General features: G+C 44.3%; 1 protein-coding gene across 1 annotated transcript in view; it reads right to left on the bottom strand.

Annotated features, from left to right (window-relative positions):
• LOC109306674 (sodium channel protein type 5 subunit alpha-like) overlaps positions 1–15891 on the bottom strand; it is a 310690-nt gene that overhangs the window by 186211 nt on the left and 108588 nt on the right. Inside the window, exon 8 of the mRNA XM_019530203.1 lies at positions 2979–3042. Within this exon, the coding sequence (XP_019385748.1) occupies positions 2979–3042 (64 nt within the window). The remainder of the gene's footprint in view (positions 1–2978; positions 3043–15891) is intronic.

The following is a 15891-nucleotide window of genomic DNA, read 5'->3' as shown; positions in this document are numbered from 1 at the left end:
TCAGTCTCCTCATCTAATAATCACCAGAATAGCTGAGTTTGGATTCATATCCCTCTGCAATGGCAGAGGAGCAGGGAAACCTCAGGGCGCCTATTCCATTCCTTTAAAAGTGTGCTAAAACAGACTTGCTAGTTACCTCAAATCTAAAAACCTGACCAGAAGGTAAATACAATGTGATACAACTGAACATCCCAACACCCACCAAAGGATCTCCACCACAGTACTGCACACACTATTTCCTTCCCTACCTACTACCACCAGCATAGACATCTCCTTATGGGCCCCCAGAACACCCTGAAGGCGAAGAAATTTGAACCGTTATGGGCCATGGGCACAAGTAAGTCCAAAAATGCTTGGACCTAGAAGATAATGCCCTACCACCTTCCCACTCTCTAAACCAGTGAGACCCCAGGTCAGGCATTTCTACTGATACCAGCTGCAGTGCATCGCTAATAGACGAGATACTGCTGTCTTATGCATAAAGTGATATACCTTCTCTTATCCTACTTTCCTTTGCCATGAAATATATTTTATATGCTACACTAGTGGTCAGCGATGTTTTAAGGCTGTGGGACAGATTGACCCAGTTTTGGTCAGAGGTAGGCTGGTGGGTGGGTAGGAGGGTGGTAGGACGCAGGTGCCACTGCTGCTTTTCTCCACTGGTAGCAGTGGAAAACACCCACCGCTGATGCTTTTCTCTGTTCTTGCATGGGAAAAGCACCTGCCACTGCCATTTTTCCCTGTGCCAGCGTGGGGAAGGAACCAGTTACTGGCATGGGCAAAGCAACTGCTGCTGAAATCCTCTGCCACCCAAGGCCACCAAAGCCCCATGTTTGTGGGCCAGATCAAACAGACAGCTGCCAGTTGCCAACCCATCCTATATGCATGTCCTGATCAGGTTTCTCCTAGAAGATTTTGGCCATGCTGTGCCTTGATCCCTAGATACTGAACGCAGTTCCTTTTTATCCATCGTGAACTTGCAGTAGTGAAATAGAAGATCCCTAAGTCACCTCTATAAAATAGGCTGATATGACATTCTTGCAGACCCTCAGCTCCTCTTACATGTCTCTGTAACTCCCTTGGGTCCTACTATCTTCTTCCAAATTATCTACACCTCTTAAATTGATGACAGGATTAGAAAGCAAGCATGATCTCAAATACAGAATGTATAAGACATAGCAATAATTTCATCCAGAGCTAATAGGTTAGCATGAGCCATGAGCTTTGGACACATACTAAGCCATTAAATACAAAAAAAAAAAAAAAAGGATCCCAAGGCAGCAGAGGGTGAAAAAAGAAGGATCTGGTGGTAGAGGAAAAAAGGCAGCCCTGTACAAGCACAGCAGCTCTGATGCATCTGTCTGAGTATTATCTTCCAATAGAAGAGGCAATGGAGGAAGCCAGGTCCATTATCCATCCCTGTCAAAGTCTCTGCCTCCTGATTCCAGTTTTATCCAGCGTCCCCTTGTCTCCAATGATACCATATAACTAACTTCTTTCAGGCCACAAATATCTAAGCACCACTGGGACTCGAATCCACACCTCAGTGTGACCCATGTTTAACTTATCTCTACTTGAAGGAATCTAGAGGGTCTGCAAAGTCCTGGAGCCTCACAGAAAATACCCCTACAACTATGGAGTCTGGTCTAAACCTGGAATACAGCAATGATTTGCAGTCATCAACACATCTGTTTAATAAATGCTGACATTGTACCTTTCTCAGAACAGACACAGAGGAAAGCATGGCCCACTGCCCACAGAGCCTGCAGTCTAAATCAGACTGGCAATACAAATCAGATGTACAAGACATGCCAGGGAAGGTTGACACTTCCAGTTATCCTCTCTTTGAATGTAAATATTGCTATAGACAGTGGCAGCAGAAAATAGTTCTTACTTCTCTTGGACCCTTTGACTGTTTTCTCTCCACTTTCTGCCTGTCCATCCGCACCAGCCTAGCTCTTACCCTCCTACAGCCTTCCCTTACCTACACACTCCCACTGCAAGTCCCCTGCAGTGACCTCCCCATTCTTTCCATTTATCCACACTCAACTCTGTTCAATCAGCCCATCTGAGACCATCTCAAAGCCCTCAGCTTCCTCTTCCCAGCCCATCTTGACCAAGCACAAACAACCTCCTCCTACCTACCTGGATCAGAATACTTTCCTCCCACTTCCATACTCATTCTCTGTCTGAATTACTTTTCTTCCTTCCTACCCAACATGTAGCAGCTCAGAAAGTCCCCAGTGATTTACAAGCCCTCTCTGACTCCTCCTTCCCTCTTAGCTCAAGCCCCTCCAATCCCTTCAGGCCCAGAAGAATCACCTTTTGGGGTAAAATGCCAGTGCTGCAATACTGCATAGCAGTGAGCCTGGGGGACCACATGGACAGGCAGCAGGGAAGGCCTGTATTTGTGGAGTCAGTGTATGAGAGCTCCTGCCCTACGTCTGTGCAGTTAATCTGCATTAGCTTCTTCTGCTTATGAGCAGAAGTGTGAGAAAATAGTATGCATGCATTTGACACATTTTACGTGCCCATGCAGCTCCAAAGCATTTTGATTTCAATACCAGCCGAGGGTTTGAATTTATTGTTCACTCCATCCTCCCCTGCTAGAAAGCCTTGAGGTCATCATCAGTCTAGTTCCCTGTTGCTTTTCTGCATCTCTCATTTCCTTTAAACCACTCTCCACTCAGCCAAAACATTATTGAGTTTCAGCCACTTTTTTGAGGAGAAAATTAAATTGATTGAAAAAGACCTTGTAAGAAGGCCTCTAAAGAATTTAGACATGAATAAGTGAGACACTCCAACCTCTCTCTCCTGCTGTTTGGAAAATTGTATTATTATGCGCAATATTGTCATTATCTCTGCTTCTATTATTACTGACACCAGGAAGTCAAAATCCCTACTTCATGCTAGTTAGAAGTGGACAAAGCTGAGCCAAAGCATGGCATAGAGAGACAACAGAAGCAAAAGCAACTTACCCAGCATCTGAGCTTTTGCCACACAGTAATACATCTGTAGTGCCATTCTTTATGAAGTAGTTTTCTGCAACAAAAAAAGAAGAAAGAAATCATTCATCAAAAACATACTTTCTAATAGGTGCACCTCAAATTAATATGACTGGTGGGAATTATCCAACCAACTACATATATAATAGCAATAGTAGCAATAGTCATTCAGGAACTTATTGGAGCTGTGCCCACTTTAACCAACAGCGAATTTTGCCCATTAACATTATATTGTACATAAATAAAATATATATCGACTAGAGTTAGGGTCTGTGGCAGGAAACCTGTCTCCCATGGGTTAAAAACTTAACCAGCTATAAGAAAGTATAAAAAATGTGTTCATAAAGCATCCCTTTCCCGCAGTAAGGTGCTTGGGACTCTGCTTAATATTATGAAGACAAATAAAAAGGCAATGACTTCATTATTAAAATGAATCTGTCCAAAACTCAGACAGACATCAAGAAACCCAAATTCAAAGAAACAGAAGTAGGAGGGGAGGTTTAGAAATAAGGGCCCAACAATAGACTTTCCAGGAAAGTGTTAGCACAATGAGGCCATTATCTTTAATCAGGACTTAATAATAGATGCCTTCTATGAGCAGATGAATGTGGACTCGGATGGATTTCAGATGGGTACAAATGCCACATCCTAACCTAGTCCTCAAATGTACCTAATATACCCTGCATTTCATAGCTCAAAGTTTATTCATTATAATTTATTAAGTGTATTATTATAGTAAATCAGAGTAGTTAGGATTATTGGTCATCGACTTTGACCCCACTTTGCTGTATAAACACCAAATAAAACAGGTTCAAGTGCCATGAAACTTTCATTCTAATTATAAGAAAAAAGATCATAGCTTCATAGAAAAGTCGGGCTGGAAGGGACCTCTGGAGATCTTCTAGTTCAGCCCCCTGCCTGATGCAGGACCACTCCTATCCAAACCATCCCACATGAATCCATGTCTAACCTATTACTAAATCTACAGTCAACCCCATCACACAACCACAAGGCACAGCACCCTAACCTGCCACAGGTAAAGCAGCAGGACAACGGCAGGCAATGTTACAGAGAAATGGGCAAATACAAGGGAACAATTAAACAACACTGGTCAACAGGAAAGGCAATGACCTCAGAACCAGCCTAGCATCTGTCAGGAGCATTTCCATACAGCATGACAAGGAGAGCTTTGAGGAGAAAACAGGGTAACTTTGTGGACATTTAGAAAAGCTGCATGGGAGAAAGAACCAAACGTGCTTAGCTGAACAAGTAACAAGTGGTTGATGGTGGCTGCCTGCTGGAAGACTGGAGGTGGCCTTAAAACATTAAACAAAAGAAGAGAAGTGGGATAAAAATAGATGTGTTCAATGCAACAGAGACGAGAGACAGCCAGTGATTTCCTGCTGACTTAAGACTTGATGGCTAGAAACCTAACTAGCAGGTGCTGTGTACCTGTGTCTCCATTACAGACTAAGCCCACATCAGTGAATGTTTTAAACACCAAGAACACAAGCTGATAGGCATTTATATACGCTGATATGCAATGGTGCAACTGACTGAACGGAGGTGGTGCCGCTTTTGGAGTAAGCTGCAAGCAATGGGCACTCCCTGTTCTGACGCCTGTTAAGAGCAACATACCGTTGCCCATTTGCTGTGTGGTCCTTGGGCCATGTGCTAGTGTGGACATAGGCTGTCACAGGAAAACAATGCATCCTGCTCAGACTGTGGCTTTTTGCGCTCATAAAAAGGGCTTTCCAAGGAAAGCTCTTGGAATTAGAAACAACTCTGTGGTTTTTAACCTGGTTTAACACCTCTGAACAATCTCCTTGACAAAAGGGAAGCAAAGAAAAGTTGTGTCCTCCATATCCTCTGTTCATTGACAAATCTGCTTCACTCAAAGTGAGGCAGTAATGACGTATTCAGCTGGCATCATAATCCCAGCGCACCTCCAAAACAGGGAGTGAATATGGACCGATGAAAGGGTAAGAGATATTGCAGCAACTTGCTGGTATTCTGCAGCCTGTTAACAAACTATATCACCATATACGTTGAACGATATAAGAAAGAGAATCGATTCTTGTCAACTGTCCCTTTTCAGAGATCTTGAGACTTTTAAGTCTATAAGAGGGACTATTAGAACATCACCCCCTGCAAAACACCCATTGTAGAAATTCCCCCAGTACAGCATGTCTTTCTCTATAGGCATCCAGATGTGCCTTAAGGACAGCAAGGGATAGAGAGAGCATATTACATCACTTGATATTTAATTACCCTCCCAGATAAAAATCTGTGCCTTATTTCTAGTCTAAGGTTGCCTTGTTCCAGCTTTAAGACCACCGCGTAGCTGTGATGTACAATTACTCATCCCTATTTAACTCCCATTTCCCAGATAGGATTGGAACTGCAGTCCTATTGTCCCTGAGGCAACGAGTCATGGTCAATTTGGTCAAAGGGTGTTGCAGAAAGAGTAACAACATAAAAGAGAAGGAGAACATAGATAAACAGGTCACAGTGCTCTGGATGAGTTTTAAAAACCCAAGAGTACACAAGACTCCATCATCTGTTGTTGACTTAAAACATTTACATTTCTAAAGCAAACGGCATGCTAAGTACCAAAAGGCTTAATGAAATGCATGGTGGAGGGTCAGTACTTGGGTACTGCTGACAGGGTGCATCCAAGCAGTGGAGGCCATTCTGCACCATCGTTGTTACAGTTCTTTTGCAAGGTTTGAGTCTGAAGAGAGACTGATAGCCGATTCCCTAGCAATAACTGAAGGTGCGGGGGAGGGTTAGAGCATTATGCTTCAAGAGCCCAACTGCTGTATTAGCAAAAACACAACCACTGGTCAATTTATCAATCCAAAAAAGCTAGGTTAGTCCTTCATCGAATACAGAAATAAATATGTTTGTTACAACATTTTTTGTTCACAAGAAAAGAGCTTTTTTTTATTGTTGTTAGAGAAAAGTTTTTTAATAAAAAGATGTTACCACCTTTCCTAAAATATGTAGTGTGTCATAGAAAAGAAAGCCTGTGGTAGATCTCCACACATAGGTTCCAGACAAAATATAGTAATTAATTGAACGGCTGCCCATGGAGTAGTTGAATCACAGTAACTGTCAGCATACCTGGTCTTATTGCACATTAAGGCCAAGTACAGACATTCAAAAAGCCCAAGGACGAACTAATCTAAGTGATGTGGTTTTCTGTAAGTGGCATAATCTAGATCAGTAGCAAACAGAATAGTAGGGGAGAGGGGCAATCTTAGACCAGGTTCTGCCATGTTTAAGCCAGTCTATGTGTGCTGAATTTCTGTTCTGTTATGGGTATAGACTGGTTTTGTGTGCCAAACTTTTGTTCTGTTGCAGGTATATACTGGTTTCCGATCACTTATACCAGTAGAGGTGTAATGTCCACCATACCTGACCTAAGGGAAAACAAAACCAGGGCAACTTAGCCCTCAATAAAACAGGCCTAAGTTACTGTGGTTTAGCTTTAGAGTGGGCACATGGCCAGCTAGCACAAGTCAGCTGCTCTGTGTAAGTACCCATTTTCTTTCAATACATTTTAACTTTTCACTTTTAGGAATTTCCTGGAAGAAGTGTAAAAGATCAAGTATAAAAGAAAAGGTTTAGCAACAGTGGCCCATATCGAAGGATGGTTGGCCATGAGTCACTGGTAATTTCATCTTTCTCTATTTCAGTAATGTCAAACAACAGCTCCAGTTATTACCTAGTATACAGCATGAACACCAATTTCCAACATCCAGGCTCATAATTCATAAATGCATCTGCTTGTGTGAACCAGTGCCCAGATGCATTAACCTGCACTAACATACACTATACGAACACTTCTAGTCTTTCTTTGCAATTCTTATTAAGTTTGTGACCCTACCAACAGCTCAGAAATCAAGTTTCTTCAGGCTCGAATCTCAGAGTTGTTGACACAGGAGGAGCTGTGTAAAACACTTTTGTAAAGCAAGTGTTCAGCACATTTGTTATAGAGTACATTAACAGTGTGGCAACAGACAACTAGGCACACTTAAATCTGGCTTTAATTTGGCTTGCACGGTTAACAAGAGAAAAAGACATGATGAAGGCCCTAGTCAAGGGCTTTGTATGTCCAGCAGTGACTGTAGGTTTATAATTGGTTTTCTGAAGCCCGTATTGCTGTGCCATCACTGCTACTGTTGCCCGTATTTGCTAGATTGGGTATAATGGTGCTGACTGGAATGCATCTGTTTGTAGATACGACAGGAAACCTTTAGAATCACCGAGTTGGAAGGGACCTCTTGAGTCATTCTAGTCCAACCCACTGCACAGAGGCAGGATGAACTGATCAAAAACCTTGCCGGTCAGATCCCTGTCCAGCATCTTCTTGAAAACCTCTAGTGAAAGAGATTCCACAACTCTTCCAGAAAGCAGAGGAACCAGACTGCGGAAGGAAAAAAAGTGAGCAATCTCATACTAACCACGGACCACAAGAAAAAGGCCAACCCCAGCTCTCAGTGGGTGCATCTCCATGAGACGTTTACTACGGAGCTGCCTAATAAGCTCCTCAGTAAAGTCTCAGCATCTATACATGTGGCCCTACTAGGCCACAGTAAACTAATAAGCACTGGTATAGGGTAGTACTTGTATGCACAAGTATTATCCTACCGTGGCATTATTTAGTGTGCCGCAATGCATGTGTAGATGCTGATGGGGCTGGCTGGGGCATAAGGGTGCTTCAGGGTAGGAGCTGCCTGCAGGCTAGCCCTGCACTGAAGCACCCTTATGTCCCAGCCAGCTCCTCTGCAGCATGTTGAGCCAGGTTGGAACAGCTCAGGGCTGGCAGCCCCAGGTCCTGTCAACCACAGCTGCTCTGACCCAGCTCAACATGCTGCGGCGCATGCGTAAATGTGGTGCCCAGGAGCAATAAACTCAGGTGTGAACTGCACCGGAGTTTATTCAGTCACATTAACTGCATGTGTAGACACACCCAGTGACACCTATAATTCTCTGGAGTAAATCAATTGAGGGGAGTGGCTCTGGCATACAACAGATACAAGTAAGAGCAGATAAGAGGAGGAGGATGCACGTACTAGAGGTCTTTCTCCCTCTGCTTTTACAGATGAGAGTCCAGGGTAGTATTTTTTGATTGTAGCCACAAACCATCAAGAACCCTCAATCTGTTTTGTTTCCATATCTTTAATAGGAGTCCTCCTTCCTTTTCCATGCTGTGGGCAACTGCTAGGTATATCTGCACTCAGAAAGAGATGTGATAAGATGGAATAAATTCCAAAAAAAAAAGATTGTTACAACCAGCTCATGGAAAGGTACATTCCTTTAGGTTATGGGACTTTTCAGCAGCTGACCCAAACTACTTCTGGTAAAACACAAGGGAATGAGGAACTGGCTTGACTGTACCACACTTCTTGTCAGAACTCCCACGGATTTCAAAGTGGGATTTGTCCTTTATTAACTCAGCAACACAACCTAAGAAGCTGTCGCGCTGCAACCTCGGATATCGAGAGGCGCTTGCTTCTCAAAGTTAGGGATCTATAGGCATTAGAGATGAAAAAAGGCTATTCAGGCAGGGAGACCATCACCTGATGAAAAAGGACTATTCTCAGGGGTATAGTTTTTAAGTGCCTGAAGTAACAGGAATGTCACTATTCCCCTTGGGAGAGTCTATATTCCTCAGTCCCTTTGATCTCATTGCCAGAAAATGTTTCCTGATATTCACCTTAAAACACCATTCTATTCATTTTAGTTGAAACTACTGATGTATCAATCTAACTCTCTCTCTTCTCTCCTTCTGAGTCGTATTCTTCATTTACTTTTGAGATAGCTATAATTCCCCACTGTCCCTTTAGTTGTTGCTTAGCCATCCACCCATTTCTTTCTTTTCATCTTTTTATTTATTGGCTTATTACAGGTGGAACTGGCAGCAATGTTGATTGCTGAGGCAGCCTAACACTCTCCATTACAAGTTCCTGTTTTCAATTGCTTATTATTTTGCCAGCCTTTAATTGTTTGTAGTCTAAATTTCTCATGCTGGGGCACTCTTTCAGCCTCAATGCTTTGGAAAAAGCCAGCAAAAGGAGTGCAGCCGTTCCTAAAAGTCAGGCTAGGGAAAAATAGGTTGTCCAATGTTTGGATCATTGTTTCCATAGGTGACTGGTAGGGGGTGCATGGGGCTGGTGTCCCCCCGACGACCGACACTGATGCTGATGGCAGGGCTGGTGCCATTGGCAGCTTGTGCGGGTGCCCCCCCAGATTCACGAGGCACCAGTTACTCATGATTGTTTTTCCATCTCTTTAGGTTCAAGGGACCCAGGAATAGGCTCAAGGTGCCCCTCTGAAAATGCCAGCGTGCTCGGCAGCAGACCTGGAAGTGGACCAGAAGCACTTCCAGTCACTTCCTTGTCCACTGGGGAGCATGGTGGGGCCCCCCTCCATGCCCTCCCGGCTCAGTGACTGGTGCCTCCTGGGTCTGGGGGGGCACCTGGGGTCCCCTTGCGGCCAATCGCCAGGCTGGGGGGGAGTGATGGGGGGCCCCCAGCATTCTTCCTAGCAGACCCAGAAGTGGGCCAGAAGTACTTCCGGTGAAGAGTCCACTTCTGGGTTCACTGCTGAGCCCGCTGGAGAGCCCCCCGCACTGCTGTGGGACGCTGCATCTGCCCCAGCACTGCAGCGATCATGAGCCGCGCTGATACCTCAAGGTATGCAGAAAAAACTTTTAAAGCTGTGGCTGTGCCCAAATTGCTGATTCATCAAATCAGCATTGACTCGTGAGATTCGGATTTGGCCAGATTGAATCAGGGACAGTGATCTGAATCAAGAATCAAATCACTGTCCTTGATTCAGGCCAAATCCAAATCTGAATCAAATAGGGCCCATTTCACACAGCCCTACTAAACACCCTGACCAAGAATCGCATAACACCCTGCTTGAGAATCATTGGCTTAGATTTTAAGTTGGTAGCATTCATCAAATAGCATGCTAGTGCAAATAGAGCAAGAATCGTTTGTATCTTGCAATTTTTTTAACTGCAATAATTCGTCTGCAGGACTCCTTATTGCAGAGCAGTATCCAACCACCACTCCCATGTGTATTACAATGGAACTTGCTATAGCAAAGGTGAAGAACTCCTTTCTGCTTAAAGACTGACTTCTTCCAAGAGCCTTAAAAATCAACATGCTTATTTGGACTGTTCTGAAATCTGGTCTGTCTTCTGGGAGAGCAAGCAGGGTTAGTGTTCCCAAACTGGGGCCATTTGAACATGGGCTTCCTAAAATACAGCATCCCCATCCACTCCAAGATGCATTTATTTATTGTAGACCTGGGGATCAAACCATGCTGTGAGTATGCCCAGAATGGCCTCAAAAACTCACATTTTATATTAAGCCCAGCTAGTGTGTGGTAGCAACTACCCCCTTAGCAAGATTAAAATGGCATTAAAAAAAAAAGAGGTGAGCTGTCTCAATGGATAGGCACCTATTGTACATGTGGAGAGAGTAGCTGAGAGACTTTCTAGCCTGCTAATTATCACATGAGCTTGGTGGCTCAAGAGGACACTTCATCGTGATTAAGCCTGATTTACACCTGGTAAGTGTTGGTGTGAACCCAGCTGTAGCCAAGAAAAAACTGAAGAGGAGGATGGCACCTGGATACAACTTGCTTCTGCCAAAGAGAATTTTTATTTTGAGAAATTGTACTCTGAGCACAAGAGAAAACACAGTATGTGCTCAAAGTATTAAAATAAATGCATTATATACACAAAGGCTGAGACAGATGGGAGGGAGAATTAAGGGATGGAGAAGTGGGGGGGAAACAAGACTAGGGAATCATGGGGATGTGGTACAGGGAGGGAAATTATAGGGAGAGAAATGGAGAGAGAGGAATTGAGGAATTCAGGTCAGGAGAGGTGCCAGGGACATAGGAAATGGGGACATGGATGGGATGCAGAGAGAGATGAAAAGGGAAGGGCAAAGGTGGGGGAATAAAGTGCTCAAAAATCAGGACCTATCAGACAACTTGTTGCCCATATTGAAGAAAGCTTTATTCTGGCACCTTCACACACATGCATCATAATTAGACCCTGTCAGAAGCGTCTCATCAGAAACACCTTTTTGGGGTTTTTTGGACAAAAGTGTTGATTTTTTTAAAACTGCTTTTAAAATTGTATCAATTTCAGGAAATGTTCCCGCAGAAAAAGTTTCAAAATGTAAAAATTAAATTTCATTAAGGATTTTGTTTTGTTTTATTTTCTTAGGGTTTTTTTTCAAATTTTCTTTTGGCTTTACTTTCAGAATATTTTTGACATATCTGATTGGAAACATTTCTGAATTTCAATGCAGAATTTTCTGAAAACACTTTTTAAAACTTCGTTTCACAGAACCTTTTAAAAATCCTGGTTTTCATTCTGGATTGGGTTGAAAACCATTTCAAATTATTGAAATTTCCTCCAAACTGGCTATTTCATTTTGACCACACTGAAATACAAGCTCGCCTTATCTGACATCACACAGGAAACCTGTTCCAGACTGAAGAAGAAGACCTGTCCTTTCAAGGCTCTCATCCCATGTCTTAAGCACGAGAGAACAATCTTTTATACTTGCAACTGTTTGCTTCATTTACTATCCATTGTTCTGCACAGAATGAGGCAGGGACCAGTAGACAGACTGTATGGTATCATGTCCTTAAAGGCCGTATTTCAATGTATATTCATAAGAAGGGGGTATATTCACTTTCACAGGCAATCTTAATTCTAGTACAGCAGTTGGCAACATTTTCGGCCAGAGTGCCAAAACCCATGCCTCGACGAGGAATTGGGATAGACATGCCAGGGGCAGACAGCAGGGGAGCCACGAGAGGCCTGATCCCTGTTGCTGGCAGTGGATGCACGTGCTCCTCCAGGTGGACAGCAGGGAAGGAGCCAGAGTTGCGCTGCCTCAGCCCCTTCTCTTCTGAGGGCCCTGAAGCAGGCATGCAGTTGCTGCCAGCCGTGGAGCCCAGGCTGCTTGCAGTGGGCAGGCCACAAACAGCTGCACTGGGGTTCAGAGCCCCAGCACTGGCTCAGTGATGGTGGTGGCTACATGCATGCCTTGGGATATATGGTAGGGGATGGGCAGCGCAGCCCCACCCTCACCATCTACCCAAAGGCACGTGGGCAGCTGCTGCCACCGTGAAGCCAGGCCAGGGCTCCGGAGCTCAGCGCAGCTGTTTGCATCCTCCCAGCTGGCTGCCACAGTTGGCCCGGGCTCTGGGCAGCTGCAGCAGGTGGCGGGCAGGCTGCAAACAGCTGCACCAGGCTCTGGAGCCCCAGCATTGGCTCCATGGCATTGGCAGCCGCACATGCATCCCTGGACTGACAGCAGGGCAGGGGCCAGGGTAGTGCACTGCTGTCCCTTGCCCCCTGTGCGCCCCAAGGCATACATGCAGCCACCACAGAGCCTGGCCAGGACTCCAGACCCTGGTGCAGCTGTTTGCAGCCTCCTGGCTGCCTGTGGCATGCCGAGCAAAATGGCTTTGCGTGCCATGCTCTGGCATGTGTGCTGGGGGTTGCCAACCCCGTTCTAGTATTTCCTACTTTGGAAGTGTTCAAACTTGTCACCCTAATAGTTAACATAGCTGGAGGAGGAGGAGAAACAAAACAGAAATTTCATCATGAGCAACACAACTGAGCAGAATGTATTGGCTGCCTGCCCCCAGCCAGCAGCACAGCCTGAACTCAGGACCTTTATAATTAATAAAGGCAGAGCTATGCCACTTGAGCTGAAGGAGTAATTGTTAGCAGTAACAAGCTGTCCTCTGTGGAACTGCCAACAGAAGGGAGCTGCAGAAGGAGGCTGAGGCATTGCAACTCTTGTTCCACATCTTGCATAATTATTTGCTTGATAGCAGTGCAATGTCAGGATTTGGGATTCCTAGGTCCTACTCCTGGGCCTGGAGAGGAAACGGTCTCATTGTTACATATAGCACAGAGATTTGGCATGTTCATTCTGACGGGCTACGTGTCTGTGAGATTTGGGTCTGTTATATTAGTGACAGGCATTTTCCCAACTCTGCCAGAAGTGACTTTGTGTAACTTCTCAGTGGCACAACTGGAAGAATGATACTTGCCTGTTCCCTCTGACAGAGCAGCAAGGCATGGCTGGGTATGGAGTACCAGGAAGAGCACAGCTTTAATAATACCATTTAATAAAAGAACAGAGACTCCAATGCAGGCCTCCCTCCTTCAGAACTGTCAAGAATCACACATAGTGCAACGGGGTACAGCCCAAAATGCACCGAATAGATCCAGACCATGCTATGACAAGAACTGTAAAACCAACCAACACATCTCCACCACCCCCACAATTACTACACCCCACAACAGAGCCATCAGCATTCCTGGATCCTACACCTGCACCTCCAGAAATGTAATACATCTTATCCAGTGCACCCAACATCCTGATGGAAAATATGTAGGAGAAACCAAACAAACTACACCAGAATGAACACACAGCAGAAATCTATCAAAGACAAAAATACCCACTTACCTATGGGGACACATTTCTCACAAAAAAACTCTCTCTCCAGTCTCTCAGTTCTAATCCGCAAAGGGAATTTACAAAACACCTTTCACAGACAAGCCTACGAACTTCACTTCATTGACCTACTAGATACAAAAAACCATGGACTAAATTTAAACATTGGATTTACGACACATTACCTGCCTAATATCAGGCTCCCCAGGTACCTCTCCACTATTTACCAGCTACATTAATTCCCCCCCACCCCGCCAACCTGTCTCTCACCCGCTGACTCCTCAATTTACATTTTCACTGACTGCCTTTCTTGCATGCATACCAGCCTCTGGCTTCTTTACTCTTTGTTCCATCCAGGAAGAGCACACACAAGATGCTTCCTCAGCCTGATGAAGGATATTTGTACACAAAAGTTTGCAAAGAAGATTTTTTCCAATTATTTGAGTTGGTCTAATAAAAGATACGTAGTGCAATACACATATATCTGACAGCCCTGTCACTCCCTCTACAGCTCAGCTTCACTATCAGACTTCCAATTCACCTGAGGAAATAAAGCAGGCATCTGAAGCCACTGAGATACCTTCTGAACAGACACTGGCTCCACTTATGTTCCCCTCCCAAGAACCGCGCTGTGATGTCTGTGGAGAAGATACACTATGATAATAGAGATGGCACTGGAATGTGCAGCGAGGTTGCCTTGTATCTCTGAGATGCTGGAACAAACTTATATCAGATACAACATGTAAAGATTTTGGCTGCTTATCCTGAAAAGCCCCTAATTAGCTTGTGATTTTCATAGTTTGTAAGTCAGCCAAATTTGGATTATCTATTAACAGGGACAACAAAAGGCATTTCCCTGACTCTAGGGCTCGCTCATCTCCTGCCAGATCCCAGATACCTGCTACAAAATGCACAAGTACTAGATTTTCTCAATTTCTCTTAATCTAATTATTCAAAACGATTGAGCCATTTCTGCTGAAATGTTATAAATAATATTAACAACGAAAACAACACCACCAACACCCAGGAGCAGAGGCCTGGCATAGACAATCTAGCTTCTTTCTTGGGTTTTCAGTAACATTTGTTGCTTTCCTTTCTATTCCCTCCAATTTACCAACAACTTTCTGATTTCAGGGTGCTTTTTTTTTGTAATAGATTTGCTACTATCCACCCTTCACAGCACGCAAAGCACAGGGCAAAATAATTAAACACCGAAGTGCAAACCGTTCCTTGAACAGAATGGATCTGAGCAAACATTCAAAGTGTAGCCTACAAAGTAAATAAAAGGAAAATTTACTGGAAAAACACCATTTATTTCAAATTAAAATACTCAGCAGCTCACAGTCTCAACACCCACATGCCATGTATAAACTTCATAGAGCCAACACTTACATATGGCTTCAGGGCAAAAAGCCACGATCGCTTCTACGAAGCCAACACTAGAAAGCAAGAAAGATGGGAAGCCAGCAAGCACGTAAATGGTTTCTGGTCCAGCAAAAGCGTGAGTGTCACATTACTAACCAGGATTCTAGAGGGCCATTCCTATTTCTTAAAAGACCCAGCCAGAGTGATTCATTTTCCCACACCCAGTGTATCTGATGTGCAATAAATTCACTCTGATTTGAAAAATAAATTGTATTTGCTAGATCAGAGTAGTGTTCAAGTAGAGTAATTCCCTGCTCAGAGTGAAGTCCTCTGGCTGGTTTTCTAGCAAATGCCTTGGAGAGCTGCCTACTATTTGGGACTGTTTATTTCAGTCACGGGGGTCTTGTTGTCTGCAGGTTTGTCTCAGGTATAACTGCTTGCCCTGACAACCGGCAGCCACCAAATGTCCAGCTCCCAAATTGAAAACATGGTTCTGAAAGCCCCATAACCTTGTAGCTCCAGTTTGTGATAGAGCAACACAACCGACAAGGACACCTCCCTCCCAAGTCCTCCACCCCCTCCCGCAAACACACTGCACCTATTGGCAAAATGGAACAATTAGAACCACATTCATATTGCATTCAGCAAGGTCATGCACCGTGAATTCTCGAAAAAATGAAACAGAGTTAGGAGATGAAAAACAAGCTGCGTGCAAAAGCAACAGAACACCGTGTGTTAAAGGTATTATTAGGAAACAATGCTCTGAAATAAGTGCCGCTGCCATTTAGTTCTTTCCTGCTATCAGGGTTTGCGGATAATTATTATATTCAGCTGCTCTCCTGTGGCTCACCCTACTGCTGGGGCTCTGACTCCCTGCACCTCTACCCTGACATTTGCTGCTGCTCTCTCCTCCACTTTGGTACCACTGGCTCCTCTGCACAGCATTTCTAATGGATGCTCTGCTTTTCCCTAGGACTGCTTTCTTTTGACTTGTTTCCTCCCCTCCC

The sequence above is a fragment of the Crocodylus porosus genome, unplaced genomic scaffold (assembly GCF_001723895.1).
Source record: "Crocodylus porosus isolate Cpor-Errol unplaced genomic scaffold, CroPor_comp1, whole genome shotgun sequence".
In the NCBI taxonomy this organism is placed as follows: domain Eukaryota; kingdom Metazoa; phylum Chordata; order Crocodylia; family Crocodylidae; genus Crocodylus; species Crocodylus porosus.
Note: the sequence above shows the minus strand (reverse complement) of the source record. Positions and strands in the feature narration are given on the sequence as shown.